Source organism: Pelophylax lessonae (assembly GCF_965119305.1).
Source record: "Pelophylax lessonae genome assembly, chromosome: 12".
Taxonomy (NCBI): Eukaryota; Metazoa; Chordata; class Amphibia; order Anura; family Ranidae; genus Pelophylax; species Pelophylax lessonae.
In genome coordinates, this window is record NC_138779.1 from 120,424,643 (window position 1) to 120,448,502 (window position 23,860).

Sequence of the window (23,860 nt, forward strand, 5' to 3'; positions counted from 1 at the left end):
GCATGGCACAAGGAATAATTAGAGACTGTGGGCACGGCACACGGAATAATTTGCGACTGAGAACATGGCACAAGGAATAATCAGAGACTGAGGGCATGGCACAAGAAATAATCAGGGACTGTGGGGATGGCACAAGGAATAATCAGAGACTGAGGGCATGGCACAAGAAATAATCAGGGACTGTGGACATGGCAGAAGAGATGATCAAAGACTGCGGGCATGGCACAAGAAATGGTCAGAGACTGCGGGCATGGCACAAGGAATAATCAGAGACTGTGGGCATGGCACAAGGAATAATCAGAGACTGTAGGCATGGCAGAAGAGAAGATGGGAGACTGCGGGCATGGCACAAGAAACGGTCAGTGACTGCGGGCATGGCACAAGGAATAATCAGAGACTGTGGGCATGGCACAATGAATAATCAGAGACTGTGGGCATGGCATAAGGAATAATCAAAGACTGTGGGCAGGGCACAAGGAATATTCAGAAACTGTGGGCATGGCACAAGGAATAATCAGAGACTGTGGGCATGGCACAAGGAATAATCAGAAACTGTGGGCAGGGCACAAGGAATAATCAGAAACTGTGGGCAGGGCTGCTACAACAATATTCACAGGCAGATTCTGACACCATAAAGTGAAAAGCAGCTTGCTTGCCCTACCTTCCAGAGGTGGTAAATAGAGATTTTCATCTGTGTTGTGCCACCAATGCCACTAGTTATCCTCCTGGGCTTTCTGCTGGCCTTGGCCCCTCCCCCTGGTCGTACTCAGCTCTAGGCTCCCCCCTGAACTCCCTTTCATCTCACACGCTCTCCAGTTCAGCGGCGATGGTCTCTGTGTGCTGCTGAACTGGAGGCGTTCCTGTCCCTTTCTCTGCTGTCCAGGTGGGAGGAGAGATTTTTTTCTTCAAGATCCAGCAATCCTCGTCTACAAGGCTGAAGGGAGAGAGGGGGCGGAGTCTTTGAGCCTGTCTCTCTGCCATCGCTGCATCTGGCAAGGGGGAGAGGAGTGCAGAAGAAGCGAGCTGGTGAACTTAACGGCGCCTGGCCGGGGATGTGCTGCGCTGCGCCACCTGTCACTATCGGTAAACTAGGTACAGGTGGGAGCAGGGCCGGCCGCCGCCGCTAGGATAAGCACCTTGTGGGAAACCCCTGCTTTGGCGCCCCCCCCTCTCCTGGCGCCCTCAGGCGGCTGCCTTGGCTGCCTTATGGCTGGCGCCGGCCCTGCCTGTACAAGTTATTATGGGAAAAAGGTGTCTCCACTGAAGCTTTATTACCAATCCTCGTTTCCACAACAACAACATTTTCTAAATCCAATTGTCACAGGGACAGAAAGTGGGGTAAAATCTTCTGAACAGGGGCACAGTCTATAAAACAAATGTTACAGGGGTGTTAACCCTTCCCTATGCTATCCAAAAAACTTAAAAATATTTTTTTTGGCTGGAGTTACACTTAAAAAATGTACCTGCTCCAACTTACATACAAATTCAACTGAAGAACAAACCTACAGAACCTTGTTTGTAACCCGGGGACTGCCTGTATGTGGTTTTTAGTCAATAAAAAATCCTACATATTGTACATGTTCTAGGCTTAAAAGAAGCCTGTTTAGTAAGTCTGGAAGTCCATTCAAGTAGCAGGTCTGGAAAAAATTGTAAGGGCTTTAGAATTTAAATGAGTTGTCTCAATTATGGAGAGACCAAGTACTCTGACAAACGACTTTTCAGAATTTTTGTTTGAATATTCTATAAAAAGTCTAATGGTTTATGGTCAGCTAAAGCTGAGAAAATACATTGCTTCATGGTGGTGAAGGGACAGGACAGCGCATGTAAAGTAAAGGAAAGAGAGCCCTGGACATAGGGAGCAGCTATAGAAGAAATTGTGAACATACATTGCCATATAAGAGTAGGCATTGCACATACTATTGATGCCTTAGATACACAGTGAGGTTGCAGATGAGGGACAGGTAATATTCTAAATGAAAAGGTTGCGTTTGTGCACTTGGCATGGACACTTGGACTATAATTCTCCACAGCTGATAAACAGGAATTGTTATACCTCTTTATAATATATGAGAGAATATATGAAAGGAAAGGATGCAATTAACAATAATAATAAAAGTATTTTCTGTAAAGCAAGGAGAAAAGTAACAAATAAAAATTATGCGTTTGATAGGCATGAATATTGCTTTCAAAAAGTTGTTTATTAATATATAACATTTTATTGCACATTTGTATGTTTTTTGTAGGTTGGACTACCTGAGACAATCGTAAAAAGATGTGCCATGCAGTTGGCTGAAGCTCTAGACTTTATGCATAGCAAAGCTCTTGTTCACAGAGATGTAAAGCTAGACAACGTTCTTATTTTTGATAAAGATTGCCACTGTATAAAGCTTGCAGACTTTGGATTAACACGACTTGAAGGTTTTCCGGTGTCTCCAATGAAAGGAATTCTCCCTTATTCACCTCCTGAGCTTTGTAGCTTAGGAGATAACGAATCCCTTGAACTTGACTCCAGTCTTGATGTATGGTCTTTTGGTATCCTTCTGTTTTGCATTTCCACTGGGTACTTTCCTTGGGACACAGCATTAATGAAGGACAAGCAGTATGAAGAGTTTATTAAATGGCAGAGCTCAGAGGATAATAATCAAAATATTCCTTTTCATTGGAAGCAATTTACACGGCAGGCATTACATATGTTCCAGAGACTACTTTCCATTAACGCAAACAGAAGAAGCCCAGCAATTGAGATCCAAAAATATCTAAGTGTCCCATGGAAAATGAACAGTGTGAAAGATAACAGTAACATACAAGGCAATTCAAATAACACAGAACAATGTGCTGATAACATGAACCTCATGCAAGATACAACTAGCACTGACATGTCAACCAAGCATTTTTCCATAGCTTCCGAAGAAAAAGTCTTAGTGATCACCCCTGCTGCAAACATTTGTGAGGACACGGACCAGGATTCCATGACACAGTAGCTAGCATGCTTGTTACACACTGTAATATTCTTAAATGTTTTACTTTTGTGATTACTGTTATATTAGTCACGGAAGTGTGCCTTTTTTTCTAGATAAGAGTTTACTTATATACAAATAAGCCTAATTTATTAGATTCAGATTTTTTTTCTACTTACTGTTATGTTTCCTTTTTATATTTTCTTTCCTGATAATTTGTACTAAGAGAAAAATAAAATAAAGAATCAGCTTTTATTGTTACCCTTTTTCCTTCCCCCACCTACTCCCTGCACGTGGTACAGAATATTCATTAGATATGATATCACAGCCCACAGACCTATTATCCCAAGTATTCATTCAGTTAACACCAAAAACTTATACTGTGAGGAATATTGCCCACTGTGTAGTAAAATGTACTGTTTTCTCTTTTCTTAACCTACATAGAAAAATATTTTCATTTTTTTTTTTTTAACATGTTATTTTTATGTAAAAAAAGAGACCATGATGTAGGATAATATACCAAGGTATATTCTCCACGCCAAAGGGATGCGTGTTAACAATAAATATAATAAATAACAAATATTAAAGTCAATAGTGCAGTAGCAGCTATAGAGAAGTGATTAAATAGAGAAGTGAGTAAATGATAGTAATAGCCTTACTAGTAAGGCTAACTACAACGCTTGCTGAATGTACCCCTAGTGGTAAAATTAAATAGTGCAGTGTGGAATGGTGGTTCAAATAGTAATCAAACTCTTAAGCTTACCAAGGTATATAGATGCAATATGTATCCTGATTGAACTGACACTGATCATAAATATGAATAGTAATACAAAATATAAATTGAACAATGATGAGAATTAAAGATTAAAAATTAAAATTGCATGTGGTATATAAACATTGTACAATTGGGGAATAAAAACTCATAATTTTACTACACCATCTGGAGCATTTGCTTTTTCCCACATATTTTTGGCCCATACCCCAGCATGAGGTGTTTGAAAAGGAGGAACCCTATACCATCCCACTTTCCCCCGGGAGAATTAAGGGGGAACCCCACCCAGGCCCGGGGGGCCGATAAATCGTGAGCGCTCCTAATGCCATAAGGCATATAGGACCCACAGGATCTGGTAAGTTATTTAATTTACCCACACCATGGTGGGAAAATCGATGTCACAAGAAATAATGGATACCCACTTTTGAGCACCTGCACTTTGAATCTACTGGATAAGAACATTTGCACAAGGACTTTTATTATTTGAACTATTTTGGTCACTACAGTCACCTAATTGGACTTGATTTACATTGTACAATGTTTATATACCACATCACTTTTCATTTTTAATCTTTAATTCTCATCATTGTTCAATTTATATTTTGTATTACTATTCATATTTATGATCAGTATCGGTTCAATCAGGATACTTATTGCATCTATATACCTTGGTAAGCTTAAGAGTTTGATTACTATTTGAACCACCATTCCACACTGCCCTATTTAATTTTACCACTAGGGGTACATTCAGAAAGCGCTGTAGTTAGCCTTACTAGTAAGGCTATTACTATCAAAAAAGAGACCAGTTTCATCTAAATTTCACTGAATGAATAAAAGATGTTTCTGAACAATTTATAAAATACTGTTAAATATACATTATTTCTGGTATAATCATGAACCTGAAGGACTGTTGTATGGGCTCCTACAGTAGACTTTGCTAGATGCTTGTAAGAAGTTGCATGATACTGGCCTTCTACAATTAGTCTTTTGGCGGTGATTGTGGGTGGATTGGCAGTAGAGGGAGTCTGGCTCCACCATGAATTCCAGGTGCTATCTTAAGGAACCCTGGGTCTGACTGGACATAAAGCTTCTGCAAAAAATTGATGGCCAATTTGGGTGCGTGTGTTGTCAAAATATCATAATCTGCATATGATGGGGCCCTTAAGTTGGAACTGTAGTTAGGGACAGAGCCCCATTTTGAATGGGGAAAGTCAGGTGCTTTGGATAAACTTGCCTCAAAATCAGGGAACAGGCTGCAGATAGTGAGCTTCTGAGTATAGGCCTCCATGCCCAGTACACTGAGCTGTGCACACGCACTGCTCAGATTACAATTTTGACAATACAGAGATGTCATCCAATGAAAATGGCTGAAGATTAGTACCTGGAAGCCAACCAAGAGGTAAGCAGCCAATAGGGATCTTTGAGACACAGAAGTGCTGGAAACAACGTGAATATAGTTCCTCTTTAACATCTATCTCCTAGTTTGGTTACAACTGAGCATGCTCAATAATAGGATAAGGAGCTTTTATCTTTCTGGTTAATGTACCTATGGGGTGGATTGTTAAATTATGGATTGAATCATGTCTGATAATGAGATCCCAAAGCACTACAATTTCTCTTTACAGATTTATAATTTGTTGGAACAGCAGTATTAGGTTCACAGGGTGTTTGACAAACCCATCCAAAGTTTGAAGTGTTAATTTCCATAATTCATTCACATAAATCATATATAACATGGCACTGTATTTTTTATTTTTATTTTTTATTAAAATCATACCTTATTTGTGCAGCAATTTTACATGGTCACATGATCTTTCCCTGTTCTTTGGCACCTGCAGAGAAAGATCTTTAGAATGGGCTTCTATTTCTCTGCTGATGTTTGCTTTCTACAGTATGAGTCTGTCTGCACAGCCCGATTGGTTACAAAAAAAAATTCAGAAGAGCAATTCAAATTAGATTATAAATATCAAATAACTGTTTTATAGCTGCCAATAAATTTTTATTTAACATCAGATGTGTATTTTTTGTGCATTAATATGTGTGTAGGCAGCTTAAAAGGGAACTAAAATTAAGCATGCTCCATAGAGGACACGAGCTGGTCTACACAATCTCAGCCTGCAATGGGGACACAAAGAACATTGGAGGGACCGCTGAAGGCAGGATCAACCAGATATATTTCACTCTACACAAAACAAAAGCTTTAGTGGCTTTCTGAGTACAAAAACTCTGTTATATACCCTGTAATGATAGTTTTTCATTATGTTTCATTTTTCACAGTCTGGATTTAATTACACTTTAAAACTCATATATAAACCAAAAGTGGTGCACTAATCATAGGGGAAATATGGTCAAAGCTCAATAAATAAATATATAAATATATAAATATGCAAACAGCAAATGATGATGTGCAGACAGTGACAGTAATACTAAAAATCAGTTCATTACATTTTTTTTCTAAAATTCAGTTCATCAGAAAAAATAAATATAATAAAATATAGTGTCAATGAGTTGATCAAAAGAAAGTTCTTTAAAAAATCCCAAATCTTCCACTACTCCGCTCACCTGAAGTCTAAATAAGTGCTAAATTGGTGCTAAATTGATAGAACTAAAATCTTCATCCACTGTTAGTTGATGAATCTCACATCCATGATTCCAAATAGATAAAAGAAAAAAATTAAAATAATAGTGCAATATTGCCACAATAAAAAAAACACTCAAATTGCGTGAATAAAATCCAATTGTGAAAAACGTGTGCACACACAGTGATAGTGCTCAAGTCCGTGTAGAGTGACCATAAGAAAATCACACAAGTCTTCCACCAGTATATAATATGCGTTCACCTGCAGCACATACAAGCTGTGCTTAAATAATGGATGGTGATAGCAGTGTGATGTTTCTCTTCACACAGACCGCTCCTGGGCTCTGCAGCCCACACAGGCTTTGCCTAGATACTAGATGGTGATAGCAGGATAATAATTCTTTTACATCGATAGTTCCAACACGTACATGAAGGCAAAGGGGATAGCCACAATGTAATAAGCAATAAAATATTTTATTTAGATAAAAACAATCCTCACTTACATAACAGTAAGCAGCTGCAGGTAAAACCTTTTGCACAGACAGCTCTTTCCACATCTATACCTGGCCCTGCGCCAGACACTCAGCTGTTAGAAACACAGTGAGTAAGGCACAAGCCATACATCACCAGCTCCTCCTACGCGTTGTGTCACAGACAGGTGACTTCTTCAGGCCCTGTCTGCACATTATCATATGATGTTTGCATATTTATATATTTATTTATTGAGCTTTGACCATATTTACCTTATAATTAGCGCTCCACTTTTGGTTTATATATATATATTTTTAACAAGCACATAAGTACTTGAATTAGTGGAAGCTGCAATTCAGGTCTAGGTACTTCTTGTGGTCCACCATAACAGCGCACCTTTTTTCACTTTTACTATAAAACTAAACCTCTTTAATGCTTAAGGAGGAAAAATCAATTCTGCCCACGTTCAAGGCTAATAAGCAAGTGATTGTCAAAAAAGGACAGTTAGAGTTGGATACTGCCATGGGGGAAATACTGTATAAGTATACCAATGCAAAAATATGTTAAAACATATCATACAACGGGGAAAGGGTCCAATTTTTAATGGGACTTCAAGGGTGGCATGGCAAAAACACCAACCCTTACATGCTTGGAAGAGGCCTTTAGGCCCTATATGGTTTTAAGGAACGAACAGTACTATACCTATGGACAGTGTCAGCAAACACTGTGTTCTGGCATCACATATTTAGCATGGACATTCGATTTTTTAACTGTTAAATATTATTGAATTGGAGCAAAAAATTAGGACCACAACAGATCTAAAAACTACAGGAAAGTTCACAAAAAAAAACAAAGCTAAAGCTTTGAACTTAAACCTAAACTGTGTTTACTATGCTTCAGTTTGTAAATGAAGAAGAAGCCGCTCAGCACAGAGCACTTTCCATTTATTTACTGTTCAGTACAGCTGAGGCTGCAGAAAAAGGGACTAGGGAGTCTCTATCCTCAGTCCCTTTCTCTGTCTCAAAAGTGAGACATCAGGGGTTTGTTTAGACCTCTGACATTTCACCAAAGCCCCCCCCCCAATGCAGCTCCTAAGAAAATGGTGGAAGAAAAATGCAAAAACAATATTGTAAAAAAAAATAAAAAAATACATTTGTCAAAAATAATAAAAAATAAATTAATAAAAAAACATATTTCTGCCACCGTCCACTACCCTACTGACACCAATCTCTGCCCTACTGACATTGTCCCACTGCTTTACTGACACCGTCCTCTGCCCTACTGACAAAGTCCACTGCCCTACTGACACTATCCACTTCTCCAGTGACTGACACAATCCACTGCCTTACTGAAAGCAACCTCTGCCCTACTGACACCGTCCACTGCTCTACTGACACTGTCTACTGCTCTACTAACTGATAACATCCCCTACCTTACTGACACGTCCACTGCTCTACTGACACCATCCACTGCCCTACTGACACTGTCTACTGCTCTACTGACTGATACCACCCCCTGCCTTACTGACATATCCACTGCTCTACTGACACCATCCCCTGCCCTAGTATATTGTAAAGGTGAAGGCGCCTGATTTTGGTATATGGCCCTATATATGTAAGGATACCTGCTGCCCCTTTATTTCAATGGTAATAGTACCAAAAAAATTATAAGTAGGTAAACGATGAAAGTAGGCACTGGTAATGGTGGGCATGTAGGTTTATTTAGGTGAGCGTTATGATTTTGTTATGGATAGTATACAGTACTATCAGGTTTGTCTATCTTATGTGTAGACTTAAATCTGATATAAATTGTAGTAATACTATCCGACAAAGTGAGACCAGTGTATAAATGTGAGTTTAAGCTCAAACTGTATATAATCATTTTTGCATGTGAAATAATATGGTATAAAATTCAAATTAAAACCCAAAGATAAAAATGATAGTAAATGATCTATCTCAATATACAGTATGTGCAAACTTGGTGACTGTTGTGATAGCTAATAATATAATTTGTGACAGTTGTATATAAAATATAATTATTGTGCGGAATAATAATAATAGTATCAATTCAATTAATATATCTGACTGGAAAATCAGTAATTCACAAAATTATTTGTGCAGCTGGTGAAAAAAGTCTGTGCAACAATAATACAAATAAAAATCTTCAGTGTGATTTGTGCTCCAATTTGTGCTCTCGTGCGATAGGCAACCTATGCATCTTACCAGATGGCCTTAGGTCACAAAGACCTAAATCACTTTTGATCCCTTTAAAGGATGGATCGATCCTGCACCGAACTTCTCCACATCAGAAATAAGGCAGGTCTTTCAATGGGGCTGAATGCTGGAATGCACAGGATTCCTTCACCCTCCTTTTCCTTATTCAAAGCCTTAGGATGGGGGTCTCAGGCAGGTGTATATAGAAAAATAGTGGGAAGCCAAAATATAGTATAATACCATTTTTATTGGAATGAAAAATAAAATAAGAAATGGCTGCTTACAATCAGTAGTGCCTTCCTGGCACTAGGTGAATATGCTGTTTGTTATTAGAGGGTCTGTAGTGGTTAGGTAATAACACTCTGTAGCGTGGCAGCAGTCGGCGTGCAAGAAGGGAGGGAGTACCATTGAATGGTATGACCCTAGTGGGAAAGGGGTCCGGTTTCCTAAAGCTGGGTTTTTTTTTCTTTTGGGAGGGGGGAATGAGGGAGGGGAGGGAGGGGAAGGGGAGGGAAGTAAATGGAAACTCTCCTGAAAGGATTTGAAAAAGGAGCTTCGTCTCGGGCCTCGGGGGTATCCCTCCGCTCTCTCCGATAGGAGTTGATTCGAGTTGTCCGGAACCATATAAGATGGGACGGGACCCTCGGATGGGGAGAAAAGGGGAGAGAGGAAGGAAGACCCTAGGGGAAAGAGACGACAATAAAATATTAAGATGATGGAAGTAAAATTGGTCACATATAATGTGAAAGGGATGAACTCACCAGAAAAAAGACATACAATACTTGGAGAACAGACTTAGTATTTCTGCAGGAGACTCATATTACACACGCATCTAATGTAAGATTATACTCTAGAGACCATCCCACTTGGTTCTATGCAGATTGCACAACAAATAAAACAAAAGGGGTAGCTATAGGGGTGGCCAAAGGAGTGAGATTCTCTCTCGAAGAGAGGTTGACGGACCCAGAAGGTTCCTCTTTTTGAGAGGGAAACTAGCAGACAGAGAAGTAACATTGGCAAATGTGTATTGCCCCAATAAAGACCCCGCAAAATATTTAGGAAATATACTTGGGAAGTTAATGAAGTTTAAAAAGGGAAGCGTGATATTGGCAGGGGACCTCAACTTTGGCCTTGAACCAGATATAGATAGTACCTCGCAGAGGCCTGGAAGTAGAATGTCACATCTCGAGATGATAAAGAAAAAATTGTATCAATGTCGACTATTAGATATATGGAGGGTGTTAAATCCCAAAGAACGGGATTATACGTTCTACTCCCAGGTACATGGAACATACTCCAGGATTGACTATCTAATGATAGAACATAGACTGGTTGAGACAGTTCTAGAGGCAAGGGTTGGGGTCAAGACCTGGTCGGACCACTCACTGGTGGTAATGAGGTTGAATATCGCAGGGAGACAAATCAATAAAAATACATGGAGAATTAATGAAGAGTTGATAAAAGATAAAGTCTGGGCGGCAGAAATAAAAAAAGAACTGGAGCTATTCTTCCAACTGAATGAAACAGAGGAAATATCAGAAAACATCTTATGGGAATCACATAAAGCATACATACGGGGTATCTTAATATCTAAAGGGGCACAAAGAAAAAGGATAGAGAGGCAAAAAAAGAAGGATTAATAAGAGAGATTTATGAATTAGAACAAAAACATAAAAAAGTACAAGATGAAAAGATACATCATCAATTGGTAATTAAAAGAGATCAACTAAAATAATTATTAGAGCAGGAAACCAGACAAGCGTTCAACAGAGTTGCCAAAGAAAGATACTTATGGAGTAATAAAATTGGGAAAAAAATTGGCAGGGATGGTTAAAAAAAAGAAAGCAATTAATCATATAGAAAAATAAGAGGGGAGGAAGGAGAGTTAAAGTACTCAACACCGGAGATCGCAAAAGCGTTTAAAAAATATGGGAGACTATATGATGTTAATGGGGAAGAGGGACAGAGTCAACAGATAAATAGAACAGAAAGGATTCAGGAGTATTTAGAGAATGCAGGGTTGCCTAAACTACAAGAAGAGAAATTAAAATAGATGGAAATCCCCATAACGGGAGAGGAGAGAGCCTTAAAAACAACGGCGTCGGGAAAAAGCGCCGGCCCAGACGGGTTTACAATTAGCTATTATAAAAGGTTTAAAAACTTGTTGATCCCTAGATTTAAAAGGTATGTAAATGGGCTAGGTAGTCAGTATAAGATGAGTCGAGAAGCCTTGGGGGCCTCGATTACAGTCATACTGAAAGAAAAAAAGGATCCAAAAGTTTGTCCAAGTTATAGACCTATTTACCTATTGAATGCGGACACAAAGCTTTTTTCGAAAATCCTGGCCACAAGAATGAAAAACTTAATGACAGAGTGGGTTCACAGGGACCAAGTGGGATTTGTCCCAGGAAGACAGGGTAAAGATAATAGTATAAGAACAATTCTATTATTACAACAAATGGCTAAAAGTGGAAACCCAGGAATGATACTGTCAATAGATGCGGAAAAAGCATTTGACAGGGTCAACTGGGAATTTATGATTAAGACCCTCGAAGAATTAGGGCTGGAGCAAAAGATGATGGCTTGGATTAAAACATTATATGAAGGCCCCTCTGCAAAAGTAAGAATAAATGGAACCCTCTCAGAATCATTTGAAATGTTCAATGGAACAAGGCAGGGATGCCCACTCTCGCCGCTGTTGTTTGTGCTCTCTCTAGAACCCCTCTTGGCGACAATAAGGAAGAACCCAGATGTGACAGGAGTAGTGGTTGGAGGGACGGAACATAAGGTAGCCACATATGCGGACGATGTTTTACTATACGTTTCCAGACCTAGATTAACCCTTCCTAACCTGATGACTGCACTCAAAAGTTATGGAGACCTGTCTAATTTAAAAATGAATCCATCAAAATCTGAAATATTAAAGATTAATCTCTCATTTCAAGAAGAAGAAGCCTTAAAACAAAAATTCCCCTTTGTATGGAGGAAATCGGACTTAAATTATTTAGGAATTAAGCTGACCCCCTTCTCCTGAAAATTTATATAATGTAAATTATATCCCACTATTAAACGAAATAAAAGCAGAAATCAATAAATTAACATCTAGGGTCCTATCATGGATTGGAAGGATAAATATCATTAAGATGACTATCCTCCCAAAAGTGATGTATAAATACCAAATGTTACCAATACCAATACCTCGGGTATATTTTAAGACTCTAAAAACCCTAATGACAGGATTTATATGGGAAAAAAAAGCCTAGGATACAATATGAAGTACTAACTAGAAGTAAGATGAGGGATGGCCTAGCAGTCCCGGACTTTAAAAAATATTATTTTGCGTCAATATTATCATGAGTGATGGAATGGGGGAAAATAAAAACTGAAAAAAGTTGGGTAAATATTGAGAACACTTTGAGTTATACACAATTAGGAAAAATTACATGGATCCCACCACAATATAGAAAATTAAAGAATAAAATACACATTATAACACGACAAGCACTTAGAATTTGGGATTTAATTTGTAGAAAAGGAAAAATGGAATATAATTCCCCACTGATTCCTTTAAAAGACACTCTATTTTTTCCACCAGGTATAGAGAACATTCAAGGACATTTTGGAAAAGGGGGGAAATACACACTTTTGCAGAATTAAAAAAGAGGTTTGGGAAAATAGAAGAGTGGCGATACAGCCAACTGAAACATTTTGTAAAGACATTACCACAACCACTAAGGTCAGAAAAAGAGCTCTCACCATTTGAGCAAATATGTGCAGTAGAGGGACACAAGAATAAAATTTCAAATATATATAAAATATTATCGAAGGAGACAGAACAGACAACGCCACCCTTCATCGGCAGATGGGAAAAAGAATTAGGGTCAGGCGGAATAGATTTTCATTTAGAAAAAAGTATGAAATTGATTCATAGTTCCGCAATAGATACTAATACAGCTGAAATGAACTATAAATGTATCTTTAGGTGGTATAACACCCCAGATAAATTAGGTCAATATCAGATGGGGAATTCAAAAAAGTGCTGGAGGGGGTGTGAAGTAGAGGGCACTATGGCACATCTCTGGTGGGACTGTACGAAAATTAAGATATATTGGAAGGAGTTAGCCATATCGATAAAAAAGATCACAAATTTAGACATCCCAGATGATCCGTGGTTTTGTCTGTTTCACGGGATAAAAGGCTCGGTTAAAAAATATAAAAGCTCCCTGATTCCACATCTAATGAACGCGGCTAAAAGTTTGATACCCCTAAACTGGCAGAAAGAACATCCCCCAAAAATAGAGACTATTAAAAATATGGAATGTCTGTGTATTGAGGGTGAGGAGGACAGGAACAAATTGGAATCCCTATGGGAATTCTGGAATGAGTTCATAACAACTAGAGAATATACTAAAAGGAATGAAGGAGAAAAAGAAAATTAAGAAACTAAGAAATTAAGGGATAAAGAGAGGGGGAAGGGAAGTATGGGAGGTTGGAGGGAGGGGAGGAAATTAATTTTTTGTAAATTAGCTGCACCTCTCTCTTTTTTATATATTATTAGATTGTGTATTGTTAGACTGAGGTATTTATTGGAATTTGTAATAAATTAAAAGATTAATAAATAAACAATTAAAAAAAAAAGAAACAGAGTTTCATATACAGCCCTTGTAGCGTGGCAGCGGTCGGCATGCCTTCCAGACAGGGCGGAAGTGACGTCGCTGGCTCTCGGTTTTTACGGGTTTACTGTAGACCACAGTAGACCACAGACAGTGGTGACATCTCAGACAACTCCAAGTCAGAATGAAAAGGTCTAGGCACACCACCAATAGAACAATTTACTGAAAATGGAATAAGTTTTTCCAAACAATAAAGAGTACAGATAAGCACTGGGGGGCACTTTTATACTTTTCAACTTGGCAAACTTGCCAAACATGACAAAAGTGTGCAGGTGTTCACTAAACTGCGAACAGGCTGGGTTCATAAAAAAAACCCTGTTCAACCCAAACACAAAGCTCACCCCCTACTAATAGTGTTGAGCGAACACGGACTGTATTATTCGTGTTCGTACCGAATAATTGGATTTTTTGTACCCGAACACGGACACGGACACTTTACTGTATGTTCGGGTAAAAATCCGTGTTCGGTCGTTTTATTTCCGGGTTTTGCATGCTTTGGCGCTCTTTTCATGGCGGGCTTTCAACAGCCAATCAACAATCGTTTAACTGGTGTGCCTTAAGCCATCCCAGCCATGCCTGCAAATGTCTCAGTAGCTGTGATTGGCCATCTGAAGCATGTGACCAAGTCTTTATAAGTTCCAGGCAGCCGCAGCGTCTTCATTCTGCTGCTTAGATCAGGGACAGAGCACACATCAACGTGCTGGCTGCTGATTAGGGAAAGACAGGCAGGAAAAAACCATTTGTGTCCGGATAGAATTGAGGGACAGGTCGGAGTGTTTAGGCAGGGCGAGTTGTAGGCATTTTAGGGATAGAGTCTGCTGAATTATAGGGTCAGTGTCTTCTACAAAGTACAATCGATATTGCTGTGTGGGGGGTGGGGTGACTCTGCACTCAATCCTGATCTACGATCTCTTCTCAATCCTGTTAGGGAGAGGCTGCTGCTGCTGAATTTTAGGGAAACTGTGTTCTACAAACTACAATCGATATTGCTGTGTGGTGTGGGATAGGAGATAGGCAGGTGTCAGTGATCCACATCCATTTTTCTGTGTGTGAGCTGCAGTGAACACAATCTTTTTGGGGTGCAGTGAACAACGTCCTTTTTGGGGTGCAGTGAACAAAATATTTTTGGGGTGCAGTGAACAAAATCCTTTTTGGGGTGCAGTGAACAACATCCTTTTTGGGGTGCAGTGAACACAATCTTTTTGGGGTGCAGTGAACAAAATCCTTTGTGGGGTGCAGTGAACACAATCTTTGTGGGGTGCAGTGAACACAATCTTTTTGGGGTGCAGTGAACAACATCCTTTTTGGGGTGCAGTGAACAAAATCCTTTTTGGGGTGCAGTGAACACAATCTTTTTGGGGTGCAGTGAACAAAATCCTTTGTGGGGTGCAGTGAACACAATCTTTGTGGGGTGCAGTGAACACAATCTTTTTGGGGTGCAGTGAACAAAATCCTTTTTGGGGTGCAGTGAACAACATCCTTTTTGGGGTGCAGTGAACAAAATCCTTTTTGGGGTGCAGTGAACAACATCCTTTTTGGGGTGCAGTGAACAAAATCCTTTTAGGGTGCAGTGAACACAATCTTTGTGGGGTACAGTGAACAGAATCTTTGTGGGGTGCAGTGAACACAATCTTTGGGGGGTACAGTGAACACAATCTTTTTGGGGTGCAGTGAACAAAATCCTTTGTGGGGTGCAGTGAACACAATCTTTGTGGGGTGCAGTGAACACAATCTTTTTGGGGTGCAGTGAACAAAATCCTTTGTGGGGTGCAGTGAACACAATCTTTTTGGGGTGCAGTGAACAAAATCCTTTTTGGGGTGCAGTGAACACAATCTTTGTGGGGTGCAGTGAACACAATCTTTTTGGGGTGGAGTGAACAAAATCCTTTTTGGGGTGCAGTGAACACAATCTTTTTGGGGTGCAGTGAACAAAATCCTTTGTGCGGTGCAGTGAACACAATCTTTGTGGAGTGCAGTGAACACAATCTTTTTGGGGTGCAGTGAACAAAATCCTTTTTGGGGTGCAGTGAACAACATCCTTTTTGGGGTGCAGTGAACAAAATCCTTTTTGGGGTGCAGTGAACACAATCTTTTTGGGGTGCAGTGAACAAAATCCTTTGTGGGGTGCAGTGAACACAATCTTTGTGGGGTACAGTGAACAGAATCTTTGTGGGGTGCAGTGAACACAATCTTTGGGGGGTACAGTGAACACAATCTTTTTGGGGTGCAGTGAACAAAATCCTTTGTGGGGTGCAGTGAACACAATCTTTGGGGGGTACAGTGAACACAATCTTTTTGGGGTGCAGTGAACAAAATCCTTTGTGGGGTGCAGTGAACACAATCTTTGTGGGGTGCAGTGAACACAATCTTTTTGGGGTGCAGTGAACAAAATCCTTTTTGGGGTGCAGTGAACAACATCCTTTTTGGGGTGCAGTGAACACAATCTTTTTGGGGTGCAGTGAACAAAATCCTTTGTGGGGTGCAGTGAACACAATCTTTGTGGGGTACAGTGAACAGAATCTTTGTGGGGTGCAGTGAACACAATCTTTGGGGGGTACAGTGAACACAATCTTTTTGGGGTGCAGTGAACAAAATCCTTTGTGGGGTGCAGTGAACACAATCTTTGGGGGTACAGTGAACACAATCTTTTTGGGGTGCAGTGAACAAAATCCTTTGTGGGGTGCAGTGAACACAATCTTTGTGGGGTGCAGTGAACACAATCTTTTTGCGGTGCAGTGAACAAAATCCTTTTTGGGGTGCAGTGAACACAATCTTTTTGGGGTGCAGTGAACAAAATCCTTTGTGGGGTGCAGTGAACACATTCTTTGTGGGGTACAGGGAACAGAATCTTTGTGGGGTGCAGTGAACACAATCTTTGGGGGGTACAGTGAACACAATCTTTTTGGGGTGCAGTGAACAAAATCCTTTTAGGGTGCAGTGAACACAATCTTTGTGGGGTGCAGTGAACAAAATCCTTTTTGAGGTGCAGTGAACACAATCTTTGTGGGGTGCAGTGAACACAATCTTTGTGGGGTACAGTGAACACAATCTCATACTTCTGAACATTTGAGGGTGCTGCCTGTTCCATACTCCTCCTCCTACTGCTCAACCATCCTTTTAGGGGTACAAACAATAGTAATTGGGGCCTAGTGTGGTGGTGTACGTGTGAGATACATACACTTTCTTTTTGATCATATTTTCTATTCCGCTATTCAATTAAATCCTTTGGGGATCAATTAAATTACGTGATAGTCTGTGTCGGTACGTGTGAGATCCACCTTTCCAAGTTTTTGGGGTTCATCTCATACTTCTGAAGATTTGAGGGTGCTGCCTGTTCCATACTCCTCCTCCTACTGCTCAACCATCCTTTTTGGGGTACAAACAATAGTAATTGGGGCCTAGTGTGGTGGTGTACGTGTGAGATACATACACTTTCTTTTTGATCATATTTTCTATTCCGCTATTCAATTAAATCCTTTGGGGATCAATTAAATTGCGTGATAGTCTGTGTCGGTACGTGTGAGATCCACCTTTCCAAGTTTTTGGGGTTCATCTCATACTTCTGAAGATTTGAGGGTGCTGCCTGTTCCATACTCCTCCTCCTACTGCTCAACCATCCTTTTAGGGGTACAAACAATAGTAATTGGGGCCTAGTGTGGTGGTGTACGTGTGAGATACATACACTTTCTTTTTGATCATATTTTCTATTCCGCTATTCAATTAAAACCTTTGGGGATCAATTAAATTGCGTGATAGTCTGTGTCGGTACGTGTGAGATCCACCTTTCCAATTTTTTGGGGTTCATCTCATACTTCTGAAGATTTGAGGGTGCTGCCTGTTCCATACTCCTCCTCCTACTGCTCAACCATCCTTTTAGGGGTACAAACAATAGTAATTGGGGCCTAGTGTGGTGGTGTACGTGCGAGATACATACACTTTTTTTGATCATATTTCCTATTCCGCTATTCAATAAAAACCTTTGAGGATCAATTGAATTGCGGGATAGTCTGTGTCGGTACGTGTGAGATCCACCTTTCCAAGTTTTTGAGGTTCATCTCATACTTCTGAAGATTTGAGGGTGCTGTCTGTTCCATACTCCTCCTACTCCTCATCCATCCTTTTAGGGGTAGAAACAATAGTAATTGGGGCCTAGTGTGGTTTTGTACGTGCGGGATACATACACTTTTTTGGATCATATTTCCTATTCCGCTATTCAATAAAAACCTTTCTAGGGCAAGATCTTAAATTACAGAAATATGAGGAGACCGTCAAATAAGGGCCGTGGCCTGGGTCGTGGTGCTGCTGGTAGAGCTCCTGTTGCAAGGAGAGGACGTGGTCGATCTGTGCCAGCTACACGCACAAGTGAAACACCTTCCTCAAGTGTGAGTAGGCGACAGAACCTGCATCAGTATTTGGTAGGGCATCATACGCCCCTAGAAGTGATGAGGCCAGAACAAGTGGAGGCGATAGTAGATTGGTTTGCTGCTGACAGTGCCTCCAGTTCCTTCACATTGTCTCCCACCCAGTCTACTGCAGAAAGGTCACAGTTGGCACCTGCAGCCGATGTCCAACCGTCTTTCACCTCACCCCCTTGCAAATCAGGCAAGCAGTCTGAGCCCCAAGCCATACAGCAGTCTCTTCTTCTTTTTGATGACTCTGTCAGCAGGGTTTCCCAGGGCCATCCACCTAGCCCTGCCCCAGAAGTGGAAGAGATTGAGTGCAGCGATGCCCAACCACTTATTTCTCAAGATGAGTACATGCAAGGATCATCGCAGCACGTCTCCGATGATGACGAAACGCAGGTGCCAACTGCTGCGGTGTTCAGCATTGTGGAGACCGACAAGGAGGGCAGGGGTGAAGACTGGGTGGAAGATGATGTGGAGGACGATGAGGTCCTCGACCCCACATGGAATGAACGTCATGCAGGTGACCTGAGTAGTTTGGAGGAAGAGGCGGTGGTCGCACAGAGCCACCAGCACAGCAGAAGAGGGAGCAGGGTGCAGAAGCGGGGCGGCCGTGCCCTAGACACTACGCCCGCTACTGCCCAACGCAGCAAGGGAACGAGCGCACCAAAGTCAGCTCAAAGGAGTTCTCTAGCGTGGAAGTTCTTTAGAAAATGTGCTGATGACAGGACACGAGTGGTTTGCACCCTGTGCAATCAGAGCTTGAAGCGAGGCATAAACCTTCTCAACCTGAGCACAACCTGCATGATCAGGCATCTAAGTGCAAAGCACGAGCTGCAGTGGAGTACACACCTTCAAAACCAAGAAACGTCTCTGGCTCATCCTGCTTCCTCTTCTGCTGCAGTCTCGGCCGCTCCAGCCACATCTGTAGTGATACCGGCACCTGCCACCCCGCAAACAGACGATCTGTCAGCAACACCACCACCTGGGTCACCAACAACCATCTCCACAATGTCCCGTGGAAGCGTTCAGCTTTCCATCTCCCAAACACTTGAGAGGAAGAGGTAGTACCCCCCTACCCACCCGCGATCCCTGGCCCTGAATGCCAGCATTTCAAAATTATTGGCCTTTGAAATGCTGTCATTCCGTCTGGTGGAGACGCACAGTTTTAAAAACCTTATGTCGGTAGCTGTCCCACAGTACGTCGTGCCCAGCCACCACTACTTTTCCAGGCAAGCCATCCCTTCCCTGCACAACCAAGTGGGGGAAAAAATCAGGTGTGCACTGCGCAACGCCATCTGTGCCAAGGTCCACCTAACTACCGATACGTGGACCAGTAAGCACGGTCAGGGGCGTTATATCTCCCTAACGGCACACTGGGTAAATGCAGTGGCGGATGGGCCTGAGGCGGATAGCAATTTGGCGCATGTCCTTCCACCACCGAGGATTGCAGGGCGCTTCAGTTTGCCTCCTGTTCCTAACTCCTCCTACTCCGCTTCCTCATCCTCTACCGCCTCCTCATCCGGACAGCGTAACACCTTCACCACCAACTTCAGCAGGGCCAGGGGTAAACGACAGCAGGCAGTTTTACAACTTGCCTGTTTGGGGGACAAACCACACACCGCGCAGGAGTTGTGGAGGAGCATGGAACAGCAGACAAATGAGTGGTTGCTGCCAGCGAGCCTCAAGCCCGGCCTGGTGGTGTGCGATAACGGGCGAAATCTCATAGCAGCTCTGGGCCTAGCCGGTTTGACGCACATCCCTTGCCTGGCGCATGTGCTGAATTTGGTGGTGCAGAGGTTCCTTAAAAACTACCCCGATATGTCAGAGCTGCTGCAGAAAGTGCGGGCCGTTTGTGCGCACTTTCGGCGTTCTCACCCTGCTGCTGCTCGCCTGGCAGCGCTGCAGCGTAACTTCGGCCTTCCCGCTCACCGCCTCATATGTGACATGCCCACAAGGTGGAACTCCACCTTGCACATGCTGGAAAGACTGTGCGAGCAGCAGCAGGCCATAGTGGAGTTTCAGCTGCAGCACGCACGCGTGAGTCGCTCTGCGGAACAGCACCACTTCACCACCAATAACTGGGCCTCCATGCGAGACCTGTGTGCCTTGTTGCGCTGTTTTGAGTACTCCACCAACATGGCCAGTGGCAATGACGCCGTTCTCAGCTTAACTATCCCACTTCTATGCCTCCTTGAAAAAACAATTCGGGCGATGATGGAAGAGGATGTGGCACAGGATGAGGAGGAGGAGGAGGATGAAGAGGTAACATTTCCAAGGCTTTCAGGGCAGTCATTCGCAAGGAGCTCCGAGGGTGGGTTCCTGCACACACAAACGCCAGGGACACAATTGTCCAGCAGGGGCACAGTTCTGGAGGATGAGGAGGAGGAGGAGCTGGAGGAGGAGATGGAACCATGTTCACAGCAGGGTGGCACCCAGGCCAGCTCATGGCCATCACTGGTGCGTGGCTGTGGGGATACAGAGGACACGGACAATACACCTCCCACAGAGGACAGCCTTTCGTTGCCTCTGGGCAGCCTGGCACACATGAGCGATTACATGCTGCAGTGTCTCCACAACGACCGCCGAGTTGCCCACATTCTAACTTGTGCTGATTACTGGGTGGCCACGCTGCTGGATCCCCGTTACAAGGACAACGTACCGTCCTTAATTCACTCACTGGAGCGCGATCGCAAGATGCGCGAGTACAAGCGCACGCTGGTAGACGCCATGCTGCTGGCATTCCCATCTGACAGCGGGGCCGCAGTGGAAGCACAAGGCAGAGGAGGAGGAGGAGGAGGAGGAGGTCGCCAACGCAACCAGGGCACCGCCAGCACCTCAGAAGGCAGGGTTAGCATGGCCGAAATGTGGAAAAGCTTTGTCAGCACGCCACAACAAACAGCAGCACCAGCAGCTCAGATGGAACGTCTTAGCAGGAGGCAGCATTTTACCAACATGGTGGAGCAGTATGTGTGCACACGCCTACATGTAGTGAATGAGGGGTCTGCCCCCTTCAACTTCTGGGTCTCCAAATTGGGCACATGGCCTGAGCTTGCCCTTTATGCCTTGGAGGTGCTGGCGTGCCCTGCAGCCAGTGTATTATCTGAACGGGTATTTAGCACGGCTGGGGGCGTTATAACAGACAAGCGCAGCCGCCTGTCCAGAGACAATGTGGACAAGCTCACGTTCATTAAAATGAACCAGGCATGGATCCCACGGGACTTTTCCGTACCTTATGCAGAATAGCAATGGATACCGACCTTACCCACGCATTGTTCCATTTTTGCTCTTTCTCACTCTTTTGGGGTGTACCCTCATTTAAAATTTGTGAAAAGAAGCAGTGTTGGCTACCTCGTCCTCCTCCTCAGGGCCAGATTAACGTAGGGGCTATTGGAGCTGCAGCTCCAGGCCCCTACCTTTTATATAGGCCCCGGGTTGGCCATATTCACTGTTACCGCTCTTCTGTCACTTGTAAACACAGAAGTCTGGCTTCTATGCTCGCTTCCCCAGGCAGCACCCTCAGAACCTCCCCACACAGCGCGAAGGCCGGACAAGGAGGGACAGTTGCCGATGCATGGATGTGTTTATAGGCTTCAGAGACAGCATCCCATGTTGAATTAGGCATGCATGGCTGCACCCTTCCTCCTCTGGGTGCATGGCAAGGCACGGCCCTTAAGGCCCTTCAAAATCCTCAGCACCAAGCCCATGATGCTCTTAATCCGGCCCTGGTCCTCCTCCACCGCCGCTTCCACCTACACCGCCCATAGGTGTGCGCAGCCTATTGCATTAAGGTGTGCACCCCAAAGTTGAAATACACATGCATGTGTTTGCCAGCAGGGAGAGTAATGTATCGGGGCCATGTACCTGTAGGCAAAGAGAAATAGAGCAGAGCAGGTCCGAGGGAGATCTTTCCCATCTCCTCACTGGCAATGCTATGTGCCCTAGGTGATTAGGGTGTGCCCAGGCACACCCGGCACACCCTGTGCGCATGCCTATGTCTCCGCCACATCCACCACCACCTCAACCTCCCTCCTACTCCATATGGGCCTCGTCCTTCAGAGATGAAGAAGAACATTGTTTTATTTTTCTGTTTTTTTTTGTTGTTTTAAGTTATTTCCCTATCCACATTTGTTTGCAGAACACTTGCCATGCTCTTAATTACGTTTTGCTGCCATTTGCAGCACTCTAGCCCTTTCCTTTGGTGTTTTAGAGCCATTTTAGTGCCTTAAAGTTCGGGTCCCCATTGACTTCAATGGGGTTCGGTATCCGGGAAAAGTTCGGTAAAAGTCCGGGACACGGACCCGGACTTTTTTTTAAAGTTCGGCCGAACCCGTCGAACACGGACATCTAGGTGTCCGCTCAACCCTACCTACTAATAATCACAGTATAATGTATAAAAATGTTTGTGGCACCTACTGTGTGTATAAATAAACTGAATGCTAAAATCTCCATCCCATCCTTATATAAATCCTATCTTTTTTTGGAGTTCTTTGGCTTTAAAATATAAAATACAATTTTCCAGGTATGTAGGCTAGATAGTCAGGGAAACAATGACATAAACCAGGCTGCATGCATTCAACATTGCGTGGGTTCTTTGGAAAAGGGGGCTTCAAAGCCTACTTTGATCCTAGTGCTGAAGGGACAAGAGTCTCATACCATATTCTGTCCCCCTAAAGAGATGTGAAGGTCTTCGGGAGTGGGACTTATCAGAATTTAAATGTCCTCATTTGGAACAAGGGAACCCCCAGTTTTTTCCCTTCTCCAGGAGAATGAAAACAAGGTACATACTGTATATCCCCTTGTTACTCATTCACTAAAAATGTGAAAATGTGAATAAAAATACCCACTTTCTTAGAGTCCTTTATTTAAAAAAATATTGTGTTTTGCCTTCCCCATTCTGGGAGCAACCAACTTTCACATACCTGATTTCACGGCGTGACCCCCCGAAGTACTTTATCTACATATCCATCCTTTCCTAAATAGACGCTTCTTTCTTGCTAGTTTATGGGGTGTCACTTTTTGGTGCAACAACTTTGTCTACGATATCTGTTTACTGATTATGTTCTCTAACTTTCTTGTTACAGCACCGTGGCCCCTCTCTTCTGTACTATTTAAACCTTTTGGTTCTGTATCTTCCAAAACTCGATAAAATCTACCTAAAAAAAAAAAATATTAATATACCCCATTGTAAATCCAATACCAATCATGTTGTCCAATAATGTACACTTACCGGTCACTTTATTAGGTTCACCTTGCTAGTACTGGGTTGGACACCCTTTTGCCTTCAGAACTGCCTTAATTCTTCGTGGCTTAGATTCAACAAAGTGCTGGAAACATTCATTAGAGGTTTTGGTCCATATTGACATTATAGCATCACGCAGTTGCTGCAGATTAGTCGGCTGCAAATCCATGATGTGAATCTCCCTCACACCACATCCCAAAGATGCTCCCACAACAATACTCAGGTAGGCTGTGATGTTTAAAAGATGCTCAATTTGTACCAAGGGTCCCAAAGTGGCAAGAAAATATCCCCCACACCATTACATCACCACCACCAGCCTAAACCATTGATACAAGGCAGGATGGATCCATGCTTTCATGTTGTTTACGCCAAAATCTGACCCTACCATCTGAATGTTGCAGCTGAAATCAAAACTCATCAGACCAGGCAATGTTTCTTCCAATCTTCTGTGTTCCAATTTTGGGTGAGCCTGTGCGAATTGTAGCCTCAGTTTCCTGTTCTTAGCTGACAGGTGTGGTACCCGGTGTAGTCTCCTGCTGCTGTAGCTCATC

At 42.6% G+C, this 23,860-nt stretch overlaps 1 protein-coding gene across 3 annotated transcripts in view; it reads left to right on the forward strand.

Annotated features, from left to right (window-relative positions):
• The window catches only part of LOC309568222 (serine/threonine-protein kinase SBK1-like), a 74,943-nt gene extending 71,736 nt beyond the window's left edge, over window positions 1-3,207 (forward strand). For all 3 annotated transcript variants that reach the window (XM_082273884.1, XM_082273883.1, XM_082273885.1), the window contains exon 4: window positions 2,244-3,207. In XM_082273884.1, coding sequence (XP_082130010.1) covers window positions 2,244-2,981 — 738 coding nt within the window. In that variant the 3' untranslated portion in view covers window positions 2,982-3,207. The remainder of the gene's footprint in view (window positions 1-2,243) is intronic.
• Window positions 3,208-23,860: the final 20,653 nt, after the last annotated feature.